General features: G+C 38.7%; 3 protein-coding genes across 3 annotated transcripts; 2 read left to right on the top strand and 1 right to left on the bottom strand.

Annotated features, from left to right (window-relative positions):
- The first annotated feature begins 687 nt into the window (after nucleotides 1-687).
- On the top strand, nucleotides 688-8968 carry ppig (peptidylprolyl isomerase G (cyclophilin G)). The gene is made up of 13 exons (XM_061723543.1): nucleotides 688-825; nucleotides 1643-1715; nucleotides 2852-2926; nucleotides 3016-3123; nucleotides 4826-4870; nucleotides 4950-5037; nucleotides 5155-5184; nucleotides 5314-5453; nucleotides 5545-5719; nucleotides 5808-5993; nucleotides 6088-6181; nucleotides 6349-6494; nucleotides 7103-8968. Exons 2-13 carry the CDS (start codon nucleotides 1658-1660, stop codon nucleotides 8091-8093), a joined length of 2136 nt encoding a protein of 711 aa, XP_061579527.1. The 5' UTR covers nucleotides 688-825; nucleotides 1643-1657; the 3' UTR covers nucleotides 8094-8968.
- A 2026-nt stretch (nucleotides 8969-10994) lies between these two features.
- On the bottom strand, nucleotides 10995-15111 carry cfap210 (cilia and flagella associated protein 210). The gene is made up of 9 exons (XM_061724475.1): nucleotides 15063-15111; nucleotides 14308-14504; nucleotides 14031-14204; nucleotides 13738-13943; nucleotides 13442-13598; nucleotides 13221-13360; nucleotides 12923-13115; nucleotides 12680-12844; nucleotides 10995-11348 (listed from the first exon to the last, which is right to left on the bottom strand). Exons 1-9 carry the CDS (start codon nucleotides 15109-15111, stop codon nucleotides 10995-10997), a joined length of 1635 nt encoding a protein of 544 aa, XP_061580459.1.
- Nucleotides 15112-17697: 2586 nt separating this feature from the next.
- On the top strand, nucleotides 17698-25408 carry phgdh (phosphoglycerate dehydrogenase). The gene is made up of 12 exons (XM_061724474.1): nucleotides 17698-18001; nucleotides 20687-20838; nucleotides 20916-20981; nucleotides 21084-21138; nucleotides 21312-21410; nucleotides 22117-22249; nucleotides 22336-22484; nucleotides 22606-22758; nucleotides 23955-24093; nucleotides 24334-24461; nucleotides 24555-24777; nucleotides 24974-25408. The coding sequence occupies exons 1-12, from the start codon at nucleotides 17864-17866 to the stop codon at nucleotides 25126-25128; spliced, it is 1590 nt and encodes a 529-aa protein (XP_061580458.1). The 5' UTR covers nucleotides 17698-17863; the 3' UTR covers nucleotides 25129-25408.
- Nucleotides 25409-25705: the final 297 nt, after the last annotated feature.

The raw sequence follows: 25705 nt of genomic DNA, 5'->3' as shown, positions 1-25705 counted from the left end.
TTGAGAAAAAAGTCGAAATTTTGAGAAAGAAGTCGAAATTTTGAGAAAGAAGTCAAAATGTCGAGAAAAAAGTCGAGATTAATGTTCAAGTTGTAGTGGCCACTCACGAGCAGGACACTGTTCAACCGTTTAACTGTTTAGGTTAAAATTCACAAGAATCTAGCCGTTATTAATGATGATGATGTGTTTTCTGTTGGTGTTCTGTTACCGTTGGTAACGGTCAGTTAAAAACGAGACTGGATTAAACAACACAAGTTTTTTCTCCGTCCACAAAAAAGCGTTTCTCTGCTCTTTTGTTCCCAAACTCCTACATTGGTGACCTCGATTTTCTTTGTTTCCAGAGTTAACAGTAATTCTAACCTAAACAGTTAAACAGTTAAACAGTGTCCTGCTCGTAAGTGGCCACTACAAAGTACAAAAAAGACAACATTTCGTGAATAAAGTTGAAATGTTGAGAAAAAAGGCGAAATTTCGACTTTATTCACGAAATTTCGACTTTATTCTTGAAATTGTATTTCAACATTAATCTCGAGATTTCAACTTTTTCTCAACATTTCGACTTTTCTCTTGAAGTGCACAATAAAAAAAATCTTCCCCTCTCAAATATTTTTTGCCTTGCATGGCCCTACTACTCTTCCGTAGTAGGTTGCACCTGGCAGGTAAGGTTCGGGGCGAAGTGCGCCCCGGACGTGGCCTGACGCAGGCCCTTGAGCAAGCTTTGACGTCTGCGCCGCGCCATCTTTAGAAAAGAGTCTGAATGAAACTTAAAATTCGTCTTTTTGCAAGAGCTGGTATCTGAATGGAGTGATATTCTAGGTTTTCCAGGTAATGTGATTTGTTTTTATTCGGGTTTTGGCGACACGTGTGTGATGAATGAATGAATGAATGGATGAATGGATGAATGTTGTTGTAAATCTGGTGTGTGTCGACGCCAGGCCCGCCGCGTGACCGTGTTGCTGCTACCGTCAAGTTAAAACTCGGATTAAACTAATGTGGAAACATGCACTCCTCTTATAAACTGAATTACTAAGATATTTCACCATAATCTGCTCAGCAGGTTAATTTTGAGGCGAGATGCTAGGTGGCTAAGGCTAACTGGCTCATCTCAAACAACCGCATCATATATTTAAATTCTGATGTTCAAAACCACCCATTGTACCACTGGATGTAGTATTCGGCTTTATTTAGGACTTGTCTATAAAAAGCAGGAATTAGGTTTACTTGAACAAGCTCTTTGAATGAATTGGAGTTGCTGGTGTGCAGGAATATGTCTTCTGCTGATTTATGATGTGGAAAAGCTCATAATAACTTCACTTTTACTTTTTTGGTCTTTGTACGTTTTGACCGTATAGAAACGTAATTCTTGCCATTTTAAGAATGTGATGTGTACCTGCTGTACTCTAATGCCCTTACTTTTTTTTTACAACTTGTGCTTTCTATTATTTTACCTCCTTTTTCTTATCATTTTATTTCTTTTTACTTGTTATTTATGTTTTAATTTTGTCTTGCCGCTTTTAATGTTGATGTAAAAGACTTTGAATGACCTTGTGTTGAATTGTGCTCTACATTAAACTTGCCTTGCCTTACTTTTAGGAGTACAGTTTCAGTTTAACTCTTCCCTTATCTCATATTTCTCCTGCAGGTATTTTGAATAACCATGGGGATCAAAGTTCGCCCTCGCTGCTTCCTTGACATTGGGATTGGAAATGTTCTCGGTACGATGAAGCCCTCAACCTTCTTGTTAATTTATTATAACATAATAGGATATATTATTTATGATGCTAAATTGTTTATTGACCAGGTAAACCCCTAATGAAGTGGAATATGGCCTTTTCAGACATCCTACAGGCACTTGGATCATAATAAACACTTTGTTTAAACTGTCATAGAGAATTGCTGATTTGCTGTATGTCCAGAATCAGGTTTATTGGCCAAGTCAGGTCAAACAAGACAGGGAATTTGATTTGGTTATTTTTGCTCACTGTACAGTAAATAGACAAATGACAGCTCTTATTAACATTCATTCATTCATTCATTCATATTTTATTTCGAGCAATACAACATAACATAAGTGACCTGCGTGCAACATAAAATTAAACAAATACCTTTATCAGGTGCAGGTTCAAAATACAAATTAACTCGTTAACACTCGAAAGGGAGTGGGAAGAAGAACATTTATTTAATCCCACCTCTCATTAACAACTTGACAGATTATTATTATTTTTTTTTTTAAGGCTTCCTCCTGTCTCAACATTTGAACCAAAACAATGAAGATAAGATCTATATCAAATTATAATAAAAATTATTCTACATTTCACCTCACCTAAATGTACACACATTATGGTTGTGAAATGCAGATGCATTTCACAACCATAATGCGCGCAAATCCAGGAACAATATATATTGTCACCATGGGTGACAGTTAACCGTTAACTTATATTTATAATACACCGTTAATTTATATTTATAATAAACATTATATATAACATATAAACAATTTAAAAAAAAAAAAAAGGTGAAAGGTGCAGCAGTATGAGGTAAACATGGTTATTGATACAACAGCATATGATTGTGTGGTTATTATTATTATTATTATTATTATTATTATTATTATTATTATTGCACAGTGATTGATTACTCTGAGTGATGGCAGTTCATCAGAGCAACAGCTTGGGGGAAGAAACTGTCTTTGTGTAATACACAATAACACTGAATGCAGCATGTTTGGGGAAGCTGGTGTCTAAACTGCATCAGTTTTAGTGAAGTGTACCAAATACAGTGACATCTGTGTGGGCAATGTAAACTAGTTGTAGAAGGGAGAAATCATGCTGACCCTGTTGTCCTCTCCAAGTTGGCAGAGTAGTGGTGGAGCTGTTTGCTGACGTCTGCCCCAAAACATGTGAAAACTTCAGGTGCCTCTGCACAGGTGATTGAATTTATTATTATCAGATTACTTGAGAGATTGTTTATAATCGCAGCACAGATTAACATAACCAAGCACATTCTTTGATCCAGGTGAGAAAGGCGTTGGTAAAGGAACTCAGAAACCCCTGCACTACAAAGGATGCCTCTTTCACCGAATCGTAAAGGAATTCATGATTCAAGGAGGAGACTTCAGTGAAGGTTAGTTTTCTAATGTTGTGAATGGTGTAGCTTAGGGCAGGGCGATATGGACCAAAAGTCATATCTCGATATTTTCTAGCTGAATGGCGATACTTGATATATATCGATATTTTTTCTGTGCCATAATTGGGGTTTCCCCCAAAGCATTATAGCATAGCATCTCTGTTAGCTTCATTTTTTTCTGAGGCAAACCCTTAAAAAAAACAGTTTTAATACAAAGCCTCGTGCCAAATGTCACACAGGTACCTTTTATTAACAGAGGTCTGCACAATATCAAAATGTATAAAACAAATGAAATAAAAATAAACTGCCTGCATATATAGAATAAAAATGCTTCTTGAATAAAATAAAACAAATATCCCTTTCCTGCATAACAATTAAATTAAAATACACTGTGCAATTAATACAATGTAGACAGTAACAGGCAGACTTTTCCACTGAGGTTGACAGTTGTGCAAATAACAAAACATTAGTGCAAATCTCAAATAAATCATTCAAGTCAATTTGTCACAAAATAAGCTATATCAAAATCATTAAAAAAAAAATAATAATTTAAATCGATATAAACGATATTGTCTCGTACCATATCGCGTTTGAAAATATATCGATATATATTCAAATCTCAATATATCGCCCAGCCCTAGTGTAGCTGGGTTACAATTATATGGTTTGTTTCAAAATGCGAGCCCTTCATTGAAGAATTTAAGGGTTTATTTGCTTATGGCAACCCTTTCCATGTGGTAGTGTCTAGCAGTTTTTTTTTTATCTGATGCTGTCGGATCAAAGTCAAAACTGAAGCAACAACAAAATCTGTACTTAAAGGTGGACTGAAGGTGTGACATTATCTAAACATAACGTCGTCAAAAGAGTCAATTGTTAGAACATATAAATATTTCAGTCAGTGCAATCATCATGCAGAAGTATTCATATGTTGCTTCAGGCACTTTTTGTTTTTTTGGAAGAAAAAGGAGTTAGGATAAGGCTTAATACAACTTTGGTGAATATGTTATTCTTGCCTCATCATATGAACAGTAAGCGTTTTTTTTTTGTTTTTTTTTATACGAAAAACAACTTCAGTGTCTGGATGCATGATTGCATGTTCAAAGTTGGAAGTGGACCATGTTCAGATTAATGTGTCTGCAGTGCTGTGTCTTAAGAACTTCTGATCCATGTCACTTTATTTTTATCACCAGTCCACCACTGTGATTGGACAGCTACGTGCTTGTCAGAGTCAGGGCATCTTGACCTGGTTAGGAAGTTTTCACCTCACCGGTATTAAAAGAATAAACATAAGGTGACCAACTTAAAACAAAAATGAACAAATAAATAAAACCTTTTGTATTTTTCACTTCTATATTGAGGAGCTGATTGGTCCATTTACTTAGCATCACTTTAGAAGTTGCCATCATATTTTCTTCACTGGAGGGTGCAAACTCTGTTGCCATTCATGTTATGAATCCTTGTTTTTACAGTAAAAACTCAGTATGGCTTGATTCTACATCCACTACTTTCCTTCAAGTGAAACAGTCCAATTTGTACTAGAATGTCCAGACCCTGTTTTCCAAATATTGAGTTAAATAGAACTAATTTAAATACAAAATGGTCAAATCTATTGTAGGAAGAAATCCTCTCAATATTTATAACGCCATAATTATTTTTTTTCCCCTGAAGTTCTTCAGTCTTATTTTTTTCTTTGCCACAGGAAATGGAAGAGGAGGCGAGTCCATCTACGGAGGTTTTTTTGAAGGTAAAGACAGCACGGTCAGGTGTTATCCAAACAGGCGTTGGCTTCCAGATGGCAATACAATCTTATGCTTCCCCCCCAGATGAAAGCTTTGCTATGAAACACAACAAGGACTACCTTCTATCTATGGCCAATAGGGGCAAAGATACAAATGGATCACAGTTTTTCATGTAAGTATTGTTTTACATTGGTACATATAGCTGATTTTAATAGATTAGTGGGGGTTATTGTATACTTATAAACCTAACTGAGAAACCTAAGACCTGTTTCTTCTATGGACTCTTTAGAACAACTAAACCTGCACCGCATTTGGACGGGTAAGTGTCATTTGATTGTGTGCCAAATTTAAATTGACTGAAAAGCGCACAGTGCACACAATACTTTACTTTTAGCCATACCAAGGCGTCATCTTTAATATTGTTGTACTTTTTTTTTTTTCTTCCCAGTGTCCACGTTGTTTTTGGTCATGTGATCTCCGGACAAGAGGTTGTTCGAACCATGGAGAGCCAAAAAACGGACCCGAATAGCAAACCGTATGCTGAAGTAAAAGTTCTAAACTGCGGAGAGCTTGTCCCTAAATCTAAAGGTTGGCTTGTTTGTTTGAAACACGCAACTTTAAAATGAGTTTTAAACACTTGTCAATTACTTTTAATGCTTTTTTTTGTTTTTTTTGGTAGCAAAGAAAGATGAAAAAAAGAAGGAAAAGGTCTCCAGTTCCAGCAGCAGCTCCAGTGACTCCGAGAGCTCCTCAAAGTCATCCTCTGATTCTGAAGAATCTGAAAAAGAGTCCAAGAAGCGTAAAAAGAAGGCAAAAAAACTAAAAAAGAAACAGAAAAAGAAGGATAAGAAAAGGTGGATAATTCATCCTCTCATTTTACATTTATTGTTGCATAAAAAACCCACAACCATGTCTCAAATGAATCCTGATTTATTTTCACAGACCAGAACCCGAGAGCACCGAAGAGAAGGAACAAGAAGAACTGGTTACGTCCACCGTACGTCCAGAAGAAATACCTCCCATTCCTGAAAATCGATTCCTCATGAGGATAAGTCCTCAGACAACCCAGAAATCCAATGACGAAGTTGAAAAGGACCGGAAAAAGAAAGATGACAGATCAAGAGAGAAGTTAGTGTTTGAGTAGCGGTCATAATTATAAACATCCCAGCATGAGGTCATCGGGAGTTAATTCTCATGTCTTGTTCTTCTTTCTTCTCTACAGTACTGGGATGAACTATAATTCTCATTTAGCATATAACAGACGACCATTAGTGACTACTCGATCTGGCAGAAAGATAAAAGGCAGGGGACCAAGGGTAGGTTGGACCCCAGCTGTGAAAGGAGCCAAGATATTGTACACTTTTACCAAAAATTCATTTACGAATGTTACTTTAACATAGCTTTGCAAGATTGCTATTATTTCAAGCTTTGTCTAGTTTGTTTGCATTTTGTATTGTAAATTACTCTCATTTCTCCAAAACAGAGATACCGTACTCCGTCGCGCTCACGTTCACGCTCAAGGTCTCGAGACCGGTTTTGGCGCAGCGAAACTCCTCCACACTGGCGTCAGGAGATGCAGCGTCAGAGGATGAGGGCGGTTACAGGAGAGCGCTGGATTAAGGGAGACAAGTAAGATCACTTCCCTTACATTTGATCAAAGCTGTGAGTGTATACATCACCAAAACTGTTTTTATTATGGGCAGTAGTGTATAATGCCACCAAAAAATGAAGTATACAGCAGACGTAATTTACTTTGAAGACATTTTTGTTCTCCACACTGCGGATAAAATAAAAGTAATTCCCATATGCAGCTCTGAAAGTCAAAGCACAACTAAAGGCAATGGATTAAACCTGCATTTACATATGTTAAAACGTTCTGTCAGTCAGGCGTTTCAGCTCAATTTGAAAATAAGGTGTCAAATTTTAACACTTGTGCGCTGCATTTAAAGTGGCAGCGATTTGTCATACAGCAAATAAAGATTACTGGACCTTTTCAAGAGCTCGTTACCTGAAATGTAAGCAGATGCCCACTGAAATGGAAAGTAAATTCTGGAAGTAGTTGAAAATTATTCCAATTTTAATGACAAGGATATTATTTTGAGATGATGCAAGATGAGGATTAAAATGTTACCAGGGTTTTTCTGTAATAGATTGTAATGTATCATGTTACCTTTTTTATATTAGATGTTTGTTTTTTTTTTATTATACCTTTTTTTTTTTTTTTTTTTTTGTAACAGAGGGGACATGGAACAGACCAAGGTTGATGAAGATAAAGCTCCAAGGAGAGAGAGAAGGACCTCCAACACAAAGCATGATGAACACGCAGCTGAGGATAAAAAAGACAAGAAAACTCGGTCTCATAGATCTAAAAGCAAAGAAAATGACACTGCAGAAAAAGATGAGAAGCATAGCAAGCACAAGGCAAAGAAAAAGGATAAATCTCATAGTCGCAGTAAGAGCAGAGAAAAGAGTAAAAGGTCGAAAAGCCGAGATAAGTCATCCAAACACAGAAGTGAGGACCGACGAGGTCGCTCAAGAAGCAATGAAAGAAATGTTAATAAGAAGGAAAAGGATCCAGAGCCAGATCAAGGCAAAGATAGAAATAAGGATCATGATTCTGATAAAAAGCAGAAAGAAGACTCAAAAGGAAAAGATGAGGGAATGGTGACAAAATCACACAGCAAAGAAAGAGCTTCTGCAAAAGATGAGGACAGTTCCAGAGGCAGGGACAAAGGTGGACGTCCGCCGTCTAAAGAGAAGGAAGAAAAGAAAGAAAAAGACAAAGAGAGGGATAGAGAACGCAGCAGAAGCAAAGAACGACGGCACAACAGGGAGAGGGAGACTAAGAGACGAGGAACATCCAGGGATAAAGACCGTCAGTCGCGAAGCCGAGACAGAAGTAGGAATAGAGACTCGCACAGAGGCAGGCGTTCCCGGAGCAAGAGTCGTAGTAGGAGAGACCACAGCAAAGGCAGGTCCTCTCACAGGAGAGACAGAGAGGCCGGTGGCCGCCGCCGACGCAGCAGTAGCAGCAGCAGCAGCTCGGATAGCGATAGAGCAAGAAAAAGGAAGAGTCAGAGGAGCCCTCGTTCTAAAAGAAGAAGCAGGAGTGTGTCCAAATCCAAAGACAGGACAAGCCCAGTCAGACCAGACAGTACGAAGAATAAAAGTAAAAAAGACAGCAGAAAGAATCATTCAAGCTCCAGTTCCAGCTCTGACAGTGACTGAGCTTTCACTCTTTCTTTCTCTCTATCTTTCTCTCCCTCTTTTTCTTTCAAATAAACCCACCGTACATGTAATATGCAACACCAGCTTTCCATGTACAGGGAGGGTTATTCCCGGAATCAGTTCTTCCCAAGCCAACATGAGTGTAGGAGTTTGTCAAACTGTTAAACACGTGGTTTACAGATGATACATTATAACAGATGGGTGTCATAGTGAGATGGAGGGGGCAAAAAAAAACAACCTGCAGGTTCAAACTGTGGCACCATGCAAGCTTTAGCTGAACTGAGTCGTTTGTGGATCGAGATTTTGCTAATTTTACGTGTGAAAACTGTTAAGAGAAATGTATCTGTAACTGACCTATGATGTGACCTGTACCGGAAAGACCTTACTGTTCTTTTAAACTTATCTAAAAATGGGGAGTCACATTGGAAGCGGTTGTTTTATTTTCCCTTTCTTTTAAGTGTTTGAATTGTTTGATATATTTTTTGGGGGGACTAAACAGAAGTCCATATATGTTTTTTTTTTTTTTTTTTTTTAAAGGGTACACAAAAAACATTTTACAGAGACTCCCACCCACCTCGAGTTATTTTTACTGATCCTGGAAGAGAATATTCATACTGTGATGCATGCTGTCCCTGTGAATGTTTGATCAAAATATGTATATCCTTTTTGTTTTGTTTTTTTTCTTTTCCACAAACAAACATGGAGTGTAATCCCGTTTGTTAATCAGTTTAGTTTTGAAAGGCGGTTTTAATGTTGTGTTGTAAGTGCGAAACACAAAGTTTATATAAACTCTGTTTTGTACAAGTTGGTCATAAGAAATCTGCTGGAGTGAAGACTGAAATAAAATGCTCAGTTTGAGTTGTAATAGTTTTTAATACAGTGTGAATGCTCAGTTAAAACATTGATTGCAATCATAATTAAGATAAACGGGGATAATATAGGAAAAGGAAATGGGTACTCGCAAGTCAGCTTCACTGTATGGGCAGACATTTAATCGTGTGACAAAAAAAAAGCTATATATTCATCAACAAACATTCAATCATATTTAAAATCTTCTGGCTGCTTTGAAGGTACTTTTTTCCCCGTTTGGTGTGAAAGAGTGAGAGGCTCAGTCATCCGGGAGGAGCTCAAAGTAGAGACCCTGCTCCTCCACATGGAGAGCAGCCAGATGAGGTAGCTCCAGCATCTAGTGAAGGTGGTGAAGGTTTGTCCCACGAGGAGGAAACCCCAGGAAAGACCCCTCCATGCTGGAGGGAATATGTCTCGTCTGGCCCGGAAACATCTTGGGATACCACCAGATGAGTTGGGCGAAGTGGCAGAGGAGAGAGGAGTCCGGGCATCTCTGCTTAGGCTCCTGCCTTTAACCTGCCCCCAGATAAGTGGAAGAAGATGGATGGATAGGAGGAAAAGTCTTAAGCAAGCAGGTACAACTTCCCGGGGCTGACTTGAGACAGTCACATTGTCACAGACCCGTTTCACATAATGCAATCAGTCCAGTTCTTTAAACAATAAGTAATCCAACCACTTGTAAGTGAAACAAAACGCGTGCATGTTTTAAAAAATATACATGTAGTTTCAAGTTAAGTCTTTTGAGTTTCATAGTAATGCCCAATGGGGTTATTTCAAGTGATTACTATAATAAAGGGGATGTGGTCAGAAAAAAAAATTTGGAGCATGTGAGTGAGTGTACATATTTGGGTGTTTTAAAGCTAGTGCCAACTCAAAAATTCCAACATAAAATATCTTTTTTGGGGGGCTACTAAATTTGAAAACATGTAATTCGTGGAGCTGTTGAGATTTGCAGGGAATTGCAGATCAGACTAAAATTATCCAGGTTCAACAAATTAATTTCCTCTCAGCTTCACATTCTGCATTTGTTGCACCTTGAAAATGAATAGTCCAAAGATATACCAGTTTTGATAAAGTCACACCCTTAAGAAGAGCGAGTGGAGTTTAAATGACAACTCTGCTCCTTAAAACCGGCTGCTATGAACAGAGCTTTAGAGGCATGCTTTATAAAGGGCTGTTTATATTGTAGCTTATTGGGAGTTTCACCAAAACATTTAGCACACAAATCATAACATCAGGAACTTTTGGAGAAAAAAAAGGTCTCATTTAATGAAACTGAGTTTCCAATTAGACCATTTATCCGTTTCGTCTTTCAATACTCCAAAGGTTTTTTCCAACTGACTTTGTGGAGATTGAAAACAATTGGTGTATATTCTTACATGGGCGCCTCCATTAATGAACATCCCATCAATTTAATAAACAGGCTAAACTCTAATCGCTGATTTTAATGGCTTTCTAATCTGCTGTTGTTGATTCACAGTTTTTCACTAATGTATGTGTGGCAGAGTGGAGGAGCTGCAGCCACTCAGGCTGACGGGACACAGGTGTGGCTCGTCAGCCTCTCCACTCTGCCAGCCTCATAAGAGGAGAAGCTGCTGCTGAGACTGGTGGTCAGACTGGGACTGGGAAGCTGCTGGTGATATGTGTTCTGGGTGATTTGGGTGAGAATAAAAAGGGTCTGCAATAAACGCCGTGTCCTCTCCATCCTTCGGTCGGGCCCCCGTAGCATCCACCCTGCTACAGTATGTACTGTCACATCTGGCCTAAAGTGAACATCTGCACTGCCTTCACACTCATTAGCCTGATCTCATAACATAAACCTTGAAGACTTAGAGGAAAAAATGACCTCTGTGATTGTATTTAAACTAATGCATCAATAAATGTTACACAAAACTGAACAGGAGTTGAAATGAGAAATGACTTCAGGAAGACTAAAAGTTTAACAGATATCTATTTGATATTTTGATTGCTGATGCTTCTTAAACTTACTGATAACTGCTGTTTAAGAATGCAGCATACGGTTTCTTCCAGGACTTACCTGATGGTGAATCATCACCACGTGAATCCAAGTCTCCTTTTTGCCTCCTGAAAATTTCCAACCTTGTGGAGCTTTTTAATATTTTCGGTGGTGCTGGAAACGTATTTGGGCATCTGAGCACCAGTATAGTCCTGAGCAAGATAACTGGGCCTGACGCCGCTAAAAACAGGGCCGTGCCCACCTCCGAACCCTTCTCTGGCAGCTTTGTAAAGAGGAAAAACATCTCTCTTAGCCTCTGCCGCAGCATTGATGATGTTCCTTGAATACTGCTGAAACTCGTTCTCCTCTTCAAAAATGAGTTCTGCGTTCTTCGCCTCCAACTCGAGCTCCTCATCCATCAGTCGCTGATGTGCCACTCTTTTTTCTACCTGAAAACAGAAGATCAAACTAGTTTTCTTCCAGTACTCCACACCATTTTAACAGACATTAAGCCTGTGTTGAAAAATTGATTTCCCAATTATAAATCGATTCTCATATTATTTCCTAAAAATCGATTCATATGTCTAAAGATCGATTTCTTTTTCTTTTTTTTGGGGGGGGGGGGGGGGGGGGGGTAATTTTCTTTTATTTATTTATGTATTTTTTTTTTCATCATTACATTACAACTTTTGGTTATTTTTTTGTTTATCCCCAAAAAAGGAATGTTTTGTTGGACACAAGAATAACTACTGCCATGTTTATGCCTTTAAATATGTTTAAAGGTATGAAAACATTAAAGTGTTCAGTTATAATTGCATACATTGTCTATATTTCATTACTTTATATAGGCTACTGTCTTGGGGTTACATTTGCAAAAAATGCTAAAAACCAAATTCTCACAAATTAAAAACCAAAATAGACCGAAAATGGAACAAATAAAAATGGAATGTGGGAAAAAATAAAACCGATTTCATCCGTCTTTGTTTGCTGCCCTGGATCTGTTTGATAATTCTGACCCACATGATGTTTCTGAAAGCAGTTCTATCAGCATTCTGGGAGCTGATTGGTCCTTACAGCATCATTAGCTGCAATACTTGCTGTTTAATCTCAATATAATACTAGTATTAAGTAGTAATATTTTGCATAACTACAGTCATATAATTCATGCAACAGCTCAAAAAACTGTTTGTTTTTTTTTTGTTTTTTTTTTCTTCCTTGTCTGCACACATATTATTGATTGATACCATGACGGTAGAAACCACATATGCGTACACATACATAAATATACACATACAAACCCAGTGTGTTTTTTTTTTTTTTGTTTGTTTTTTTTTTTTTTGGGGGGTGTGTGTGTGTATGTATATGATCGTGTGTGTGTGTGTGTGTGTGTGTGTGTGTGTGTGTGTGTGTGTGTGTGTGTGTGTGTGTGTGTGTGTGTGTGTGTGTGTGTGTGTGTGTGTGTGTGTGTGTGTGTGTGTGTGTGTGTGTGTGTGTGTGTGTGTGTGTGTGTGTGTGTGTGTGTGTGTGTGTGTGTGTGTGTGTGTGTGTGTGTGTGTGTGTGTGTGTGTGTGTGTGTGTGTGTGTGTATAAATGCATGTGACTAATACTCAAAAAACTGTTTTAATAACACTAACCCAAATCAATATCGGAATCGAAACAAATCGGATCGAATCAGATCTTGATAATCGATTCTGAATCTTAAGAATTGGAATAGAATCGATTCTTGACATTTAAATCGATCCCCAGCCCTAAATGACATGTTGGAGATACTGAATGTTACCATTTGTGCAGCATTAAAGTCTTTCAGGTTCCTTTCGTAGTCTCTGGCTTCCTTTGCCTTCAGTTGTTGTTTCTTAGAAAATATTCTGTCAGCCTCCTTCTTTGCCTGCAGAGCATCTCGCATGTCCTGCTCCGCTGCTTTGTCCTTCTGCTCCTTCTGTTGTTTCTGATGAGACATTTTGTGTTACAGTTATAATGTGTTTGTTATAGGCTACTGATGAAACAACAGGCAAACACGCGTTACCATGAGTTCTCTGTGTGCAGCTATGGACTCCAACATAGCAGCCTTCCTCTCCTCCTCTTCTAGCTGCAGCTGGGCTTGTCTTGCATCCCGCTCAGCTACAGCTTTAGCAATCCTCTGCTCCTCACTGGCTTTTTCTTCCTGCTCTTTGGCTGTCAGCTTGTCCAGGATCCTTTCTCTGCGCAGTTGAGCCTCTCTGGGGGAAAAAACAGACAAACTTGTACGTCTTAAAGGCGAGTCATATAGCCAAATATTGAGTTGATCCAGATCGGATTCGTGATATTGTTTTGCAACTTCTTACCTAAATGAATCTTCTTCTTTTTCTTTCCGTAATTTGGTAATTTTTTGTTTGGCAGAGAGATAAAGTTTCCTTTGCTGCTCCTCGGCCTCCTGTTTTTGTGTATCAATAGCTCTTGTAAGGTCTCTGTTGGTGACATGCTCCTGTAAAAGCACAAAGTACATTGGTAAACTAGATATGTGATTAAAAGACAAAATGATGGTGCAAATGCTTGACAATCCTACCAGGTGAGCTTCCATGAGGTTTCTCTTCTGGTTTTCTTGCTGTTCTGACTCCACTCTTTGCTCCACCTGATAGACCTTTAAAAGACGCTCGATTTCCTCTCGGTCCCTTTGGGTTTCCAGCTTCTGTTTTTCTCTGGCCACCTCATTTTCCTTCATCCTTCGGAAAGGGAATCACATATTGTCCTTTAAAAACTTGTAAAAAAACGAATTGTACTGGACTGTGTCATTTACATGCTGCTTTAACTTAAAATAGACAACGAATCACACAATTACAGGAGGTGATCGTTAAACCATACTGTTTTTTCAGGTCTTCTGCAACAGTCTGCTTCTCAAGCCTCCTCCTAAGGGCCTTCTGTTGCTCCTGTTTCAAAGTTTCATCCTCTCTGGTCTTTGCCATCTCCACAAACTCCTTTTCCACATCTTTAGTGGCACTTTTTCTTCTTTGCTTCAGTTCAATCTGAGCCTCCCTCTCCTTCAGCACCTCTGTCAGCTGGAGTGCACGCTGTGGAAGTAGCAGCAATCATTTGTTATCCCAAAATCTCACGTAACGTAGCTTGACATCTAGAGTAACAAATCAAAAAATACCAACATTTAGACCTTTGACCCGGTCGCTTTGATGGTACAGCGGATTTTTGGCTTTTTCAACTGCCTCTTTTCGCTTTTGTTCCCTGTATTCGGCCTCTTCTCTATCAATCTGTTTCCTTTTCTCCTCCTCAATCTGCTCTCGGATTTTTTTAGCCTCCAGCTTTCTTTGTCTCTGGCCCTGGAACAGTTGTAAACAGACATTCAGTAGTCAGTGTGAAACCTGGCAGCAGCGTCCGACTTCATTAAATCACATCTGAGGACAGATCTGCGCTGGGACTTACAGCGATGGTATTGGGCCACAGTTTCACCATCTCCTGTGACTGCAGATGCAGGGCTTCCCTCTGTCTGGCTGCCTCTCTCGTACGCTGCGTGTCTTTATTCACGCCGTCCATTTCATCATGAATCCGGAGCCATTCAGCCGTCCTTAAAAAAGTGACTTGTTGAAGATTTGGAAGCTGCATTATCTTACTGGCTTCCTCTGATGAAGCTTAAGAAACAAAAAAATAGGATATTATAAGGTCACTTCTTGTACACTGACCATAAATATCTTTAAGGGAACATCTTTGAATGTAAGCTTTTGTCATCTAGGTTGAGACTAGTACAGATTAAAAATGTAAAATATAATCAAACAGAAAACAAACATGATCCACATGCTGAACACATGGTTTCAACCGAGCAGCATTTAATCAATTGCAATTAATTGATATTCATTTTAATACTGGAATGATTTTGGCATTAAGGCAGGATATGCATTTGATATTTAAAATAAAATGTGTTTGACTAATAATGTAATATAAGTCCTTAATAGGAAAATATTTATATATATATATATATATATATATATATATATATATATATATATATATATATATATATATATATATATATATATATATATAACTATAATAAACTATACATGAGTTATCTTTAAATATACAAGAACAATTACCTTATTTTGAATCTAACAAATTAAATTGGGAAAAAAATGTCATTCGTAATGAGTAAAAATTGAGCTATCGTTTAATTCAGCTCTCACCACTTTTACTGAATCCTCTCCGACGACCGTACTGAACCACCGACGCCATTTGAATTCGATAAACTTATTAAAAGTTACGAAAAAAACCTTTAAATGTCAAAATAATCATCGGAGTATGAAACTTCTGACTTGGGTTATGCGACACGAAGATGCTAGACTGGATCGACTCTGGTGTCTGACCCCGCCCACTCTGACACAAACAACCAATCAGAAACGCCGCTCGGACCCAACCGACCAATCACAACCGAGGACCCGCCCCCTGCGCTCCTCCAGCCGATCCAATCTAACATCGACCAAAGGTTCAGCTTTTTGTTGGGTTATCTCCAGGCAACCGTGCAAACCCACCAAAAGGTGGCACTATATATAACCTAAAAAAAAGAAAAAAGAAAAAAAAGCACATCTACAGTATCTCTACAAGGTTGTGCAAAAATACACTACCATGAATTATTGATTACATTTTCCATAAACTGCAGCTGGACTAGACATATCATACAAAATTAAATCTTAAGGTTGGTAGTGGGGGGTCCAATTCCCAGAAAAGAAGTTTATTTCCACAGACGTGTAACTATTTCAAATGTACAAAGATTATGTATTTTATTTGCATTCATTAATTGTGAAGTCATGTTTTTGTTTGAATCAGCGAAGCAAATTACTCCAAAACGTATCTTCACAATTGCTTAGCTGTTGTGTGGAACCATTTGACAAGTAAATCTTAATTTTTACAGTTTTTTACGTGAAATTATTAACATTAAGTTGCAGGCATGTCTCATAGTTCTCATATTGTGCATTCTGGCTTACTTTTGCATTCTTGTGGTCCATCCTTGAATAGATTAGGGTCATCTGAGACAATTTGTAGACAGATGTCTCCACTAGCTGCCAGAATGTTAAATCTGACTGTAAAACTGAAAAGAATAGACTGGTGCGTTTTTTTTCTTTCTTTGGAAAGTATATAGTATCTGTTTTTTATTACTTTAAGCAGTTTGAAGTCTTCCAAGCAAGCTCCTGTTTGCATAACATCTTTCCATGTGCCAACGTTTACAAAATTGATGGTTTTGATTTTGGCTTTCGACAAAACTTTAATTCAAAATCATTTGTGGATGACATCGGGGATCACAGCTGGTTGCCAGTGACATGTAGAATCAGAAACGTGCTGCACAATAACAAATTAAATTTGAGCACAGACACAGTGATTGTTACTGGGCTGCCACGTGCTGCCTAAGGAGTCAGCTGATGAAGAGAGTCTGTTAAATTAAGACTCGCCTGACTTAACTTACGCTGAAACACGATGGATAGGATCAGATTTACATTGCCTGAGGTATTTCAGTTGTTTAACATCAATATTGTATTTAAATCCATTTGCTTTTGATCTTAGAGTGTGCATTTATGAGGTCATGTCTGTGGGCCAGATCCAGGCCAGAATAAAAACTTAACTGTGGACCAGATGATCATTTATTTGATAAACTCTTAGCTGACTTTGATGTTACAACTGTTCACTTTTGTCCCAGGTTGTGTGTGGGCCAGATTAAGGCCAAAAACTGTTTTTAATCTCTGACATAGTTTTCATAACTCTCTTTAGCCTAATTGCATAATAGTAAGTACATTTATTTATATAGCAAGTACATTTTATTTATATAGCACCTTTCACAGACAAAGGAATGTCATAAGGTGTTTCACAAAAAATAAAACACTACAATAAAAGTAGAAATACGATCAAAACAAGACAACAGCCTACCGATAAAAGCTCCTAGAATAAAAGTAGGCCTACATATTAACATGTTGGTCATAAAACAACCATCTCACTACTAATAATAGGCTTCACTTTGTTTTACTTTTCTATTTAATTTATGCACACGACTGCAATTATAACACATTTTTAAATTTCAGTTTCACTCAATTTCAGAGATAATTATTGCACTTTTTGTTCCCTTTATATTTTATCCAGTAAAATTAGGTCACTTAATTAAATCGGATGCACTGCTTATTTGTTTATAAGATAAAAACATGTCATTCTTTTGTTGTATTTAAGAAAATAGTTTGTAAAGCTATTTTTGAAGCTTATAAGTGCAATTGACCATCTGTAAATGTTTCTTTGCTTTTCTATTCTCTTTTTGGTTTTCTGGAGGTCGGTAGCCAAAAATAGAAAGTTGGTACTATAGGATAGGCTTTTATAAGCATTTTGCTTCAGCCTATGCCTTTTCAGTTATTGTTCAACAAATTTGTTTGGTTTTGTATGAAATGTTAATGCTGTGTACAATGTTTTTTTTTTTGTGTTGTTTTGTGTTGCAATGACTGAATAAACTTCATTCATTCATTCATTCATTCATTCATTCATAAATGCAGGACTTCTGCGTTCAGTGTGTAAAACTTATCAGCTTTTGCATCTCTGATCGTCTCTTGCACCAGTATTATCAAAATGGAGATACCAGACTCTGTTTGGATTTTTGCCTGAACTGGTTTCCAGTCAAGGCTGATTTATGGTTCCGCGTAGATCGACGCAGAGGCTACGACGTAGGTACGCGGCGACACGCACCGTACGGTTGGCGTAGGCCGTAAGCGCTGCGTCGATTAACGCAGAACCATAATTCATGCTTCAGTTTGCAACACGTGACTACGTCAGAACAGGAGATGCAAGAGAGGCGGGACCACGTTGAAAGGATTCCTCTTTAATCGGAGACAACTATTCAAAACCACCCAATAAAAAGGGAAAGGAACTGCCCGAACCCATCTTTTTTTTTCTTTCTTTTTCACCACCACATCCACTAGTCTGTTTCCCACTAAGAGCACTCGGAGAGAAACTCACGATGGCCCCGATCAGCATCAAAAGTGTGTTAATCAGTGAAAGTGTTGACCCTCGCTGCAGGACGATTCTGGAGGAAAACGGCATCCAAGTCACCGAAAAGCAGAATATGAAAAAGGAGGAACTCATTGCAGAGATCAAGGTAAGAATTGGTAATCTTCATTCTGTTGCACAACTGTTTCAAATGCAAGGGGTATTCCCCCCCAAGGAGCATCAGATTGTTTTTGCAAAGTTTTGACGCTTTTGCATTACTCATTTGAAACATGCACTGCACTTGTTTTAAGATGATTAAGGTTCATTACAAATTAGCTATCCTGATTCTGTTTTTGTCAGGTTGAGGTGTGCAAAAATTAGTTTAGTTCCGCCCTGTCGGTGGCTGACGCAACTCATCCTTCACTTCCATCACTGACCCACATTCTTAGCTGTTACATCCCAGATGTGCATCAATAAAAATAGTTGTCCCACGTTTTGCAACTAAACTGCGCATTGCACAAATTGAATGATTAGCAGTGTTCAGGGGCTGATCTCACCCTTAGTTGAGTCCCTTGGTCAAAATCTGAGGCATGGGAACCACTAACCCCCCCTTAACTTTTTGATTCTGAAATCTTCAATAGCAAACATGTACAAAACCAAAGACATGCTAAATCATAAAAGTTTATACTTGATTTACTGTTCACTGATACTTCCTTATTTAACTTACTGTCTGGAATTATGGGGATCTACGTTTAAAAACCATAACTGATAAAATTGTTTTACTACAAAAATGAGCTATACGCATCATAAATAAAGCGGGATATTATGATCATACTAATCCATTGTTTTTAAATTCTCATATTCTGACGTTTAGAGACTTGGTTTATTATAAAACAATGCAAATCATGTTTAAAGCAAAAAATAAACCAGACAGTGTGCAGAGGTTTTTCATAGCGTCTGAGAGTAAATATGAGTTAAGAGATGGATGCAGATTTTTGTTACCAAAAGCGATAAAATAAGTTAAAAGAATATGTATTTCTTTTAAATAGGGTCCAGCTGTGGAATAGTGTTGATCTCAAACTTAAGCAATGTACTTCCTTTGTTATGTTCAAAAAATCAATATGTGTATTTATATTTGGGAGTTATGGCTGTAATTGAAAAAAGGGGAAAAGAGATAGGTATGTATATGCATCTATGTGTGTACATGTATGTATGCAAGTGTATGTACAGTATATATTATGTTTGTGTTTTTGTTTGTGTAGCTTAAGTTGTGTAGTAGGTGGGCATTAATAAGCTCTGCTTCTGCCTGAGCCTTTTTCAGTCAAATTGTAAAAAACTGTCTCTTCCTTGTTGCTTTTAAAGGTATATATGGCTGAAATAAACTTAAACTAAACTCTGTAGGAACAGTTTTCTTATCCTGCAAACATTGATAGGTATTAAGAAAAACACCACACACACGCGTTACTTTCTTCTCCACCGGTTACGTCCACTTCACAGTGCTTTTACTTGTTACATTTCATACCAGAGCGCTTGCATATTTCAATACACACACAGTCACAGTATCTTCCCATTCTCTTTTTATCTTCTTTCTGCAGACACAGTTCAAAGATTATTCTCTGGGATTTGATCACGAGTCTTACTATGATGAGAAACAAGAGCAGCTTGTTTTAAGATGAGCAGATCTGAGAACTTTCTCGCCTGATACTCACCGCCTTCTCAAAACCTTTTACGCATCTGTTATGTCAGCAATGATAACATGTATTTACAATTATTGTAATACACTCTTCAATTTGAATGGTGAGATATCAGGCATTGCTGAACTGAACTGTGTTGCTTCCTGGGTAATTTTCATCTGTTCATGCCTGCCCCTTCATCAGCCAATCAGAAGTAGCGATACCTGGAGAAATAGTCCCTAGGTTACAAAATTACTAGACAGACATCCATGATTTCCCCCATAGGTTTTCTGAGGAATGGTTTTGAAGCTTCTTTTTCCACGTACTGAGCAGCACCATGAGGCCCGGGAATCCCACAGCAAAACGCCCACCTTATTTCTTCACCGTCTACTCGATGGGAAGGGAATGTTATCAACTCAACGCCATCAGTTACCTTTTGCGTTGAGGTCGAAGTGCCATGAAGCAGTCTGTGTGTTGCTCTTATGCTGTGGCATAAATAAGACCTAACATATAGAGACTTACTTGCTTTTGGAGTCACATCCTAGAGGTCTGTCAAGGAACTGCAGTTTTTGTGCAAACTCGGATTGTTGGGACTTAAAAAGTGAACCACCCCTCACCCCTCCAATCCCCAAAGCAAATTGTGCCTGCACTATCCAACAATATCATACTAGGGTGCAGGACTTTTTCAAAGCACCTGGCTTACTTGTGCACCGCGTGGATATTATGAAAAACAGATGTCCAAAAAAAATTTTTGTACCCTCTTATAAGAAAGTTGTCCTGAAGTTTGGGGGATTAATCATGTCACCTGATGATCACACTTCGATATTCCTGAGTAAGAACTCGAATTGGTATGATGAACAGCCCATCAAAGTGATCTCTGTCACTGATGCGGATGAAATGGACAGAAAGCAGTGTTGACTGTGTCCACAGAGCCCACGGAGTAACACGCTAAAATGTAATGGTCTCAAGCAATGATCCTTATGCTGAGCTGGTGTTAAGACAATGTCTCAACCTACTAACCATCTACACACATTACTTACTATCTGTCACATGGAAAAAAAGAAACTATCATCTTTCATTTCCTGATCCATCAGAGGGCAGTTGAGCTGTTGAATACATTATTAAACAGCATTTCCATATTAACTACTGCCATAAATGTGTTTTTTCTTTTACGTCTTTAGCACTACGATGGCCTCGTGGTCAGATCTGCAACCAAGGTAACGGCTGATATCATTGCTGCTGCCGATAATCTCAAAATTATCGGGAGAGCGGGGACCGGTGTGGACAATGTGGATGTTGATGCTGCCACCAAAAAGGGCATTATTGTCATGAAGTAAGTCTCCAGTTTACGTGGCGATTTGGTTTACTGTGATCCAGATCCAGCATAACGTACTGATCTGATTTGTGCAGCACACCAAGTGGAAACACGATCAGTGCTGCTGAGCTGACATGTGCTCTGGTCATGAGCCTGTCGAGGTAAGATGAGTCACCCAGTAGTGGTTAACTACTGTCAACAGTGCTGTTCACACCCATTAAGCACATTATCATGTGTATCTTTTCTTTTCTTTTTTTGCCTAGAAATGTACCTCAAGCTGCAATGTCAATGAAAAAAGGGAACTGGGATCGCAAAAAGGTAATGAAGAGGTTTCCATGTAAGCCCCCTGGTTGCCTTTGGCTCATGAAGCCGTTTCTGTTGCATGGTTGGCTCCGCTGCTCATCCGCTTGTCAGTAATCACATGTGACACTTTGGGCACTGCAGTTCATATGTTGTTTTAAGGGGTCTTTGTTCCGTTTCATACTTTACAGTTCATGGGTGCAGAGTTGTACGGCAAAGTACTCGGGATAGTTGGACTCGGAAGAATAGGAAAGGAGGTTGCCACGAGAATGCAATCTTTTGGCATGCGGGTAAGTAATGGAGAGAAGGGTGGGCTTGCAGTTTTCACCGGTTAATCACGGGGTCATATTTAGAGGAATCAAAAAGGAACATTTTTGTCTGTTTAGGAAACTTTGCATATTGTCAGTATATGACATAAACATACTTCAATCATGCATATTTATTTATAAATGTATCCATCTTTCCCACTTGCTTTCCAAATCTTTTCATGAATTCTTTACAGCCAACTCTCAGGTCCATACTTACAACACAAGACACAGTAATGAACTTCATCCCCCTTTTTGTCGGACTACACACAGCCAGTTTTCTTTTGCTTATAGAGGCTCCTTAATCTGGAATTCCTATCAGTTCATTGTTGAATCATCCTCTTCTATCAAAATGTTTAAATTAAGACTTAAAAATATTCTGTTAAATCAAAACTCTTAAACGTTTATTTTACAGTATGTTAGATGTAGATTATTACCCTACATACTATCATGTTTTTGTTTTTTGCGTTCCCTGCTCCTTGTTTATTTATTTTGTGAATACCAGTATTATTGTTTTTGTTGATTTATTTGTCAATTCTTTTATTTCCTTGGGGAGGTGCTTTTTATAAGACCGTACAGGGTTTTTTAACCTCTTCCGCACATATTACTTTTGTCTGTTAATTGTTGTTTTTGTTTTTTCTCTTTTATGGTGCAAGTAAAAAAATGAATGTTCCTTTTTTTTTGTTGTCAGACAATCGGTTATGATCCAATCACTCCAACTGAGGTGTCAGCAGGTTGGGGGGTGGAGCAGATGTCTCTGGAGCAGCTTTGGCCTCAGTGTGACTACATCAGCGTTCACACGCCCCTGATGCCCTCGACTGTTGGTGAGCGTCGCTCTCCTTGCCCAATAACAGTGCTACTAAATGGGGATTTTTCTGGAATTTGTCCGTCACATTTGCTCATGTTTAAGGTCTGCTCAACGATGAATCATTCGGCAAGTGCAAGAAAGGAGTGAAGGTTGTGAACTGTGCCAGAGGGGGCATCATTGATGAGGCGGCTCTCGTCAGAGCTTTGGAGTCTGGACAGTGTGGAGGAGCAGGACTCGATGTCTTTGTTGAGGTGAGATCAAAGCCACCACACGGATTCGCATAAATCTGTATTGTTACCGGTAAATTTCAGTTCCAATTTTATACTTTTAAGATTACTAAAGAACAATCAACTTTGTGTTTTCTGGCTCCAGGAACCACCTAAGAACCGCTCCCTGGTGGATCATCCCAATGTCATCAGCTGTCCTCACCTGGGAGCGAGTACGAAGGAGGCTCAGGCTCGCTGTGGGGAAGACATCGCTCTGCAGATGGTGGACATGGTGAAGGGCAAGAACCTGGTTGGAGCAGTAAGTCCACTTAATAGTCTCGCAAATGTTCAAGAGGCTTAACAACAAGTGTTCTAATAAAGACATAAATAAAATCAAGACGAACCCAACATTTATACTGTCGAGATCGAGCATGTGATGTGTGTGTGACATTTGAATGTCTTTTTGAGCTAAGATCCTATTGGACTCAATTTCCGGTGGGCTGGTGACATCACCATCTTCATTTTTGCAAGTGCACAGCTGTAAAAATAAGCGTGCCTTTTCTGACTTTCTTTTTATGATTTATATTCTCTGAGATTTTTGTAATGGATTATGTTGGATATGCAAACTCCTTGAACTGTACGTCAGTGATGACACTAAACCGAGTTGCATCATAGCAACTACCGTACAATTGTTGCAGGTATAACAATGCTTGTACAGTAAAACTAGATACAGGAATCTCCGCTTTTTATCACAGGGAAACGTTTAATCCATAAAAACAAATATATCCAATACTTTGAGAACTCTGAGCGCACCTCCTGTACATTTATTCCTTTTTTAGTTTAAAGTTTCAAAGCTCAACCATGCAGCTCTCATGTTACAAACAGTAGTGTTATATTAACTTTCTCTCTTCATAAGAGACTCTTTCTCTTCTAAAGTGGGCAGCCTTCACTTTCTTAATTTTGTACTTAAAAGTCAAATCATGTTAGTTTTCATTTCTGCCATATATCATAACTTGTGTTTAGATTTTTTTTATTTCATAGCATGCAAAACATGATTTGCATGAATACGAGTGTCACCTTCTCTCTTCAGGAATGCATTGATGAGTAAAACCCTATTAAAAAATGATCTCTTCGTTAGATGTATTAGTAGCACCTCTGCAAATTTCTTCACCGGATGGTTGTTTCCCCAGCTCTGATGATTTCTCATCATTATAAGCCTACATTTTTGTACAAATGTAAATTTTTGAGCTTGCTTAGCCAGCTTTAATTGCCACCATCTGAAACCAACAAATACACATTAATTTGGGTATAAAAAGATGCACAAAGTTCTTCACTAAGGAAGTCAAATCTATTACTGTGATTCTGAGAGAGGCCTAAATGCCCCAATATGAAGATCTGCTGAATTGAAAACCATTTATCCTCTATTAAAATGATAAGCAGGTTAAAATTTGACCAGAATAGTCGCGGTGATGTAAATCAAACACATGTGACTATTTCTGTGTTTCCCCCGTGCAGGTAAATGCCCAGGTTTTGGCCAGCACGTTCTCCCAGGAGTCTCAACAGCTCATCAAGCTCGGAGAAGCCGTTGGAGCCGTGCTTCAGTCTTGCAGTGCTGCTCAGAAATCATTCGGTCGTGTTCAGATCACCACTCAAGGTAAAATTACTGGTCTGACCTGTTTGTGTGAGTCTTGACTTGAAAGAGGAGGAGTCTATCACAGCAGTGTCAGATGGGAGGTTTTTAGTTCTGTTCTCCCTCTAGTGGAGACCTTGTGAAACAACACAATGTTTAAAACAGACCAGGCAGTTTATGAACTATTGGTTTCACAAAGATTTAGCTTTTTAAATGTTCCCTTTACTTGTGGCGCTTAACACAATATAATGTTTTTTCCACCAGGAGACTGCATGAAGTCCTGCGCTCGTTACATGACATCAGCTGTTCTGGTCGGCCTGCTCAGCCAGGACTCCGGATGTTCCCCGAACCTCATCAATGTCCTCAGCCTCGCCAAGGAGACCGGCATCGACGTATGAAGTTGAATCATTCCAGAAAAACACCACATTGCAACAATTCCCTGCGAAATTGTAACATCCTCATTTTTCTGTGAACTTCTTCTCCAGATAACTCAAGCCCACTGTGCATCTGACGGGGGAGCTGAGGGTGCGTGCAAAGTGGAGATGGTGGCCGGCGGCTGCAGCTACAAGGCCAGAGGCTCAGTTCAAGGTGGCGTCCCTGTCCTGCTGGAGCTGAGTGACAGCGTGTTCAGACAACCAGTCTCTCTCACTGGGAATCTGCTGTTCCTCAAGGCCTCCGGCGGTCCTCAGCTGCTGTCCTCAGTGGCTGGTAAGAGGATGTACACAGCCGACTCGGCATTTAAAATTAGAGTAATTGTGCATATTAAACCAGATTTAAAAAAAATCACATGCTACATAGACTTAATGTAGAGGAAGAATAATGCCGACTCGTGACTTCTAATGCCCAGTATTTACCGTTAATCCTTCCACATCCAATATTCTCATTGTGATTTTTCTCCGTTTAGGGCTGTTGGCCTCAGAGGGAGTGCAGATCGAGTCGTTCAGTGCCCCAGCGGACCGCTCTGGGGATCTGTGGTTCTGTGTCGGGGTGTCTTCTCTCTTACGGGACCTCAGTATCTTGAAGCCTTTGGTGAAGGATGCAGCTCAGCTCAAAATGTAAATGACGTTAACAACGTTTAGGCAGCCTTAGAAGTCAGTATATAAAAAAAAAAAACCTAACATTATCAAGATGTTATAAATGATCTATCTTGGTCTTTGTGTTTACAGCTAACAACTTTAGAAGTTGCCCACTTTAAAGTTTAAAACTTGAATCTTCATAACATTCCATTATTTAGGTGTTAACCTCTTTAAGCAATTAAAGAAAAAAAAAAAGAATAAAATGTTTGTCACATGCTGTCGAGTTTGATTATGCAACACATTACAACAGCCCAGAAATAAAGCTACAGTTTGCAGAGTTTAAAGTGTGAAAGGCTAAGCACAACATTCATTAGTTTTGATGCTTTTTGTGGCAACAGAAAATGCTAAATGGACAGTATTTGAGCAACATTATAAAAGTTTATCTTCCAAAGTTCAACAGTAGATAAAAAGAAAAATAAGAACCGAACCAAAGTACATCTGGCTAAAAATAGTGTGAGATGGGATTAAGAACCCAGATCTCCTGGAACAACGGCGGGTACAGTACATGACTGAGCTAAGTAAAAGCTCTTTCATGGGTGAAATGGTTGGTGTATTTAAAC

Source organism: Cololabis saira, chromosome 6, assembly GCF_033807715.1.
Source record: "Cololabis saira isolate AMF1-May2022 chromosome 6, fColSai1.1, whole genome shotgun sequence".
NCBI classification, from domain to species: Eukaryota; Metazoa; Chordata; class Actinopteri; order Beloniformes; family Belonidae; genus Cololabis; species Cololabis saira.
Note: the sequence above shows the minus strand (reverse complement) of the source record. Positions and strands in the feature narration are given on the sequence as shown.

What these genes read in the sequence shown, in the direction of transcription:
- cfap210 (XM_061724475.1), bottom strand. Translation starts at nt 15,111, where the DNA reads ATGGCGTCGGTGGTTCAGTACGGTCGTCGGAGAGGATTCAGTAAAAGT. An exon ending in GAGAGGATTCAGTAAAAGTG is followed by an intron (nt 14,505 to 15,062) that starts GTGAGAGCTGAA and finishes AAGCTTCATCAG; the next exon opens with AGGAAGCCAGTAAGATAATG. An exon ending in GCAGAAGACCTGAAAAAACA is followed by an intron (nt 13,599 to 13,737) that starts GTATGGTTTAAC and finishes CCCTTTCCGAAG; the next exon opens with GATGAAGGAAAATGAGGTGG.
- phgdh (XM_061724474.1), top strand. Translation starts at nt 17,864, where the DNA reads ATGGCCCCGATCAGCATCAAAAGTGTGTTAATCAGTGAAAGTGTTGAC. An exon ending in CTGGTCATGAGCCTGTCGAG is followed by an intron (nt 20,982 to 21,083) that starts GTAAGATGAGTC and finishes TTTTTTGCCTAG; the next exon opens with AAATGTACCTCAAGCTGCAA. An exon ending in GGAACTGGGATCGCAAAAAG is followed by an intron (nt 21,139 to 21,311) that starts GTAATGAAGAGG and finishes CATACTTTACAG; the next exon opens with TTCATGGGTGCAGAGTTGTA.
- ppig (XM_061723543.1), top strand. Translation starts at nt 1,658, where the DNA reads ATGGGGATCAAAGTTCGCCCTCGCTGCTTCCTTGACATTGGGATTGGA. An exon ending in CTACGGAGGTTTTTTTGAAG is followed by an intron (nt 4,871 to 4,949) that starts GTAAAGACAGCA and finishes CTTCCCCCCCAG; the next exon opens with ATGAAAGCTTTGCTATGAAA. An exon ending in CCTGCACCGCATTTGGACGG is followed by an intron (nt 5,185 to 5,313) that starts GTAAGTGTCATT and finishes TTTTCTTCCCAG; the next exon opens with TGTCCACGTTGTTTTTGGTC.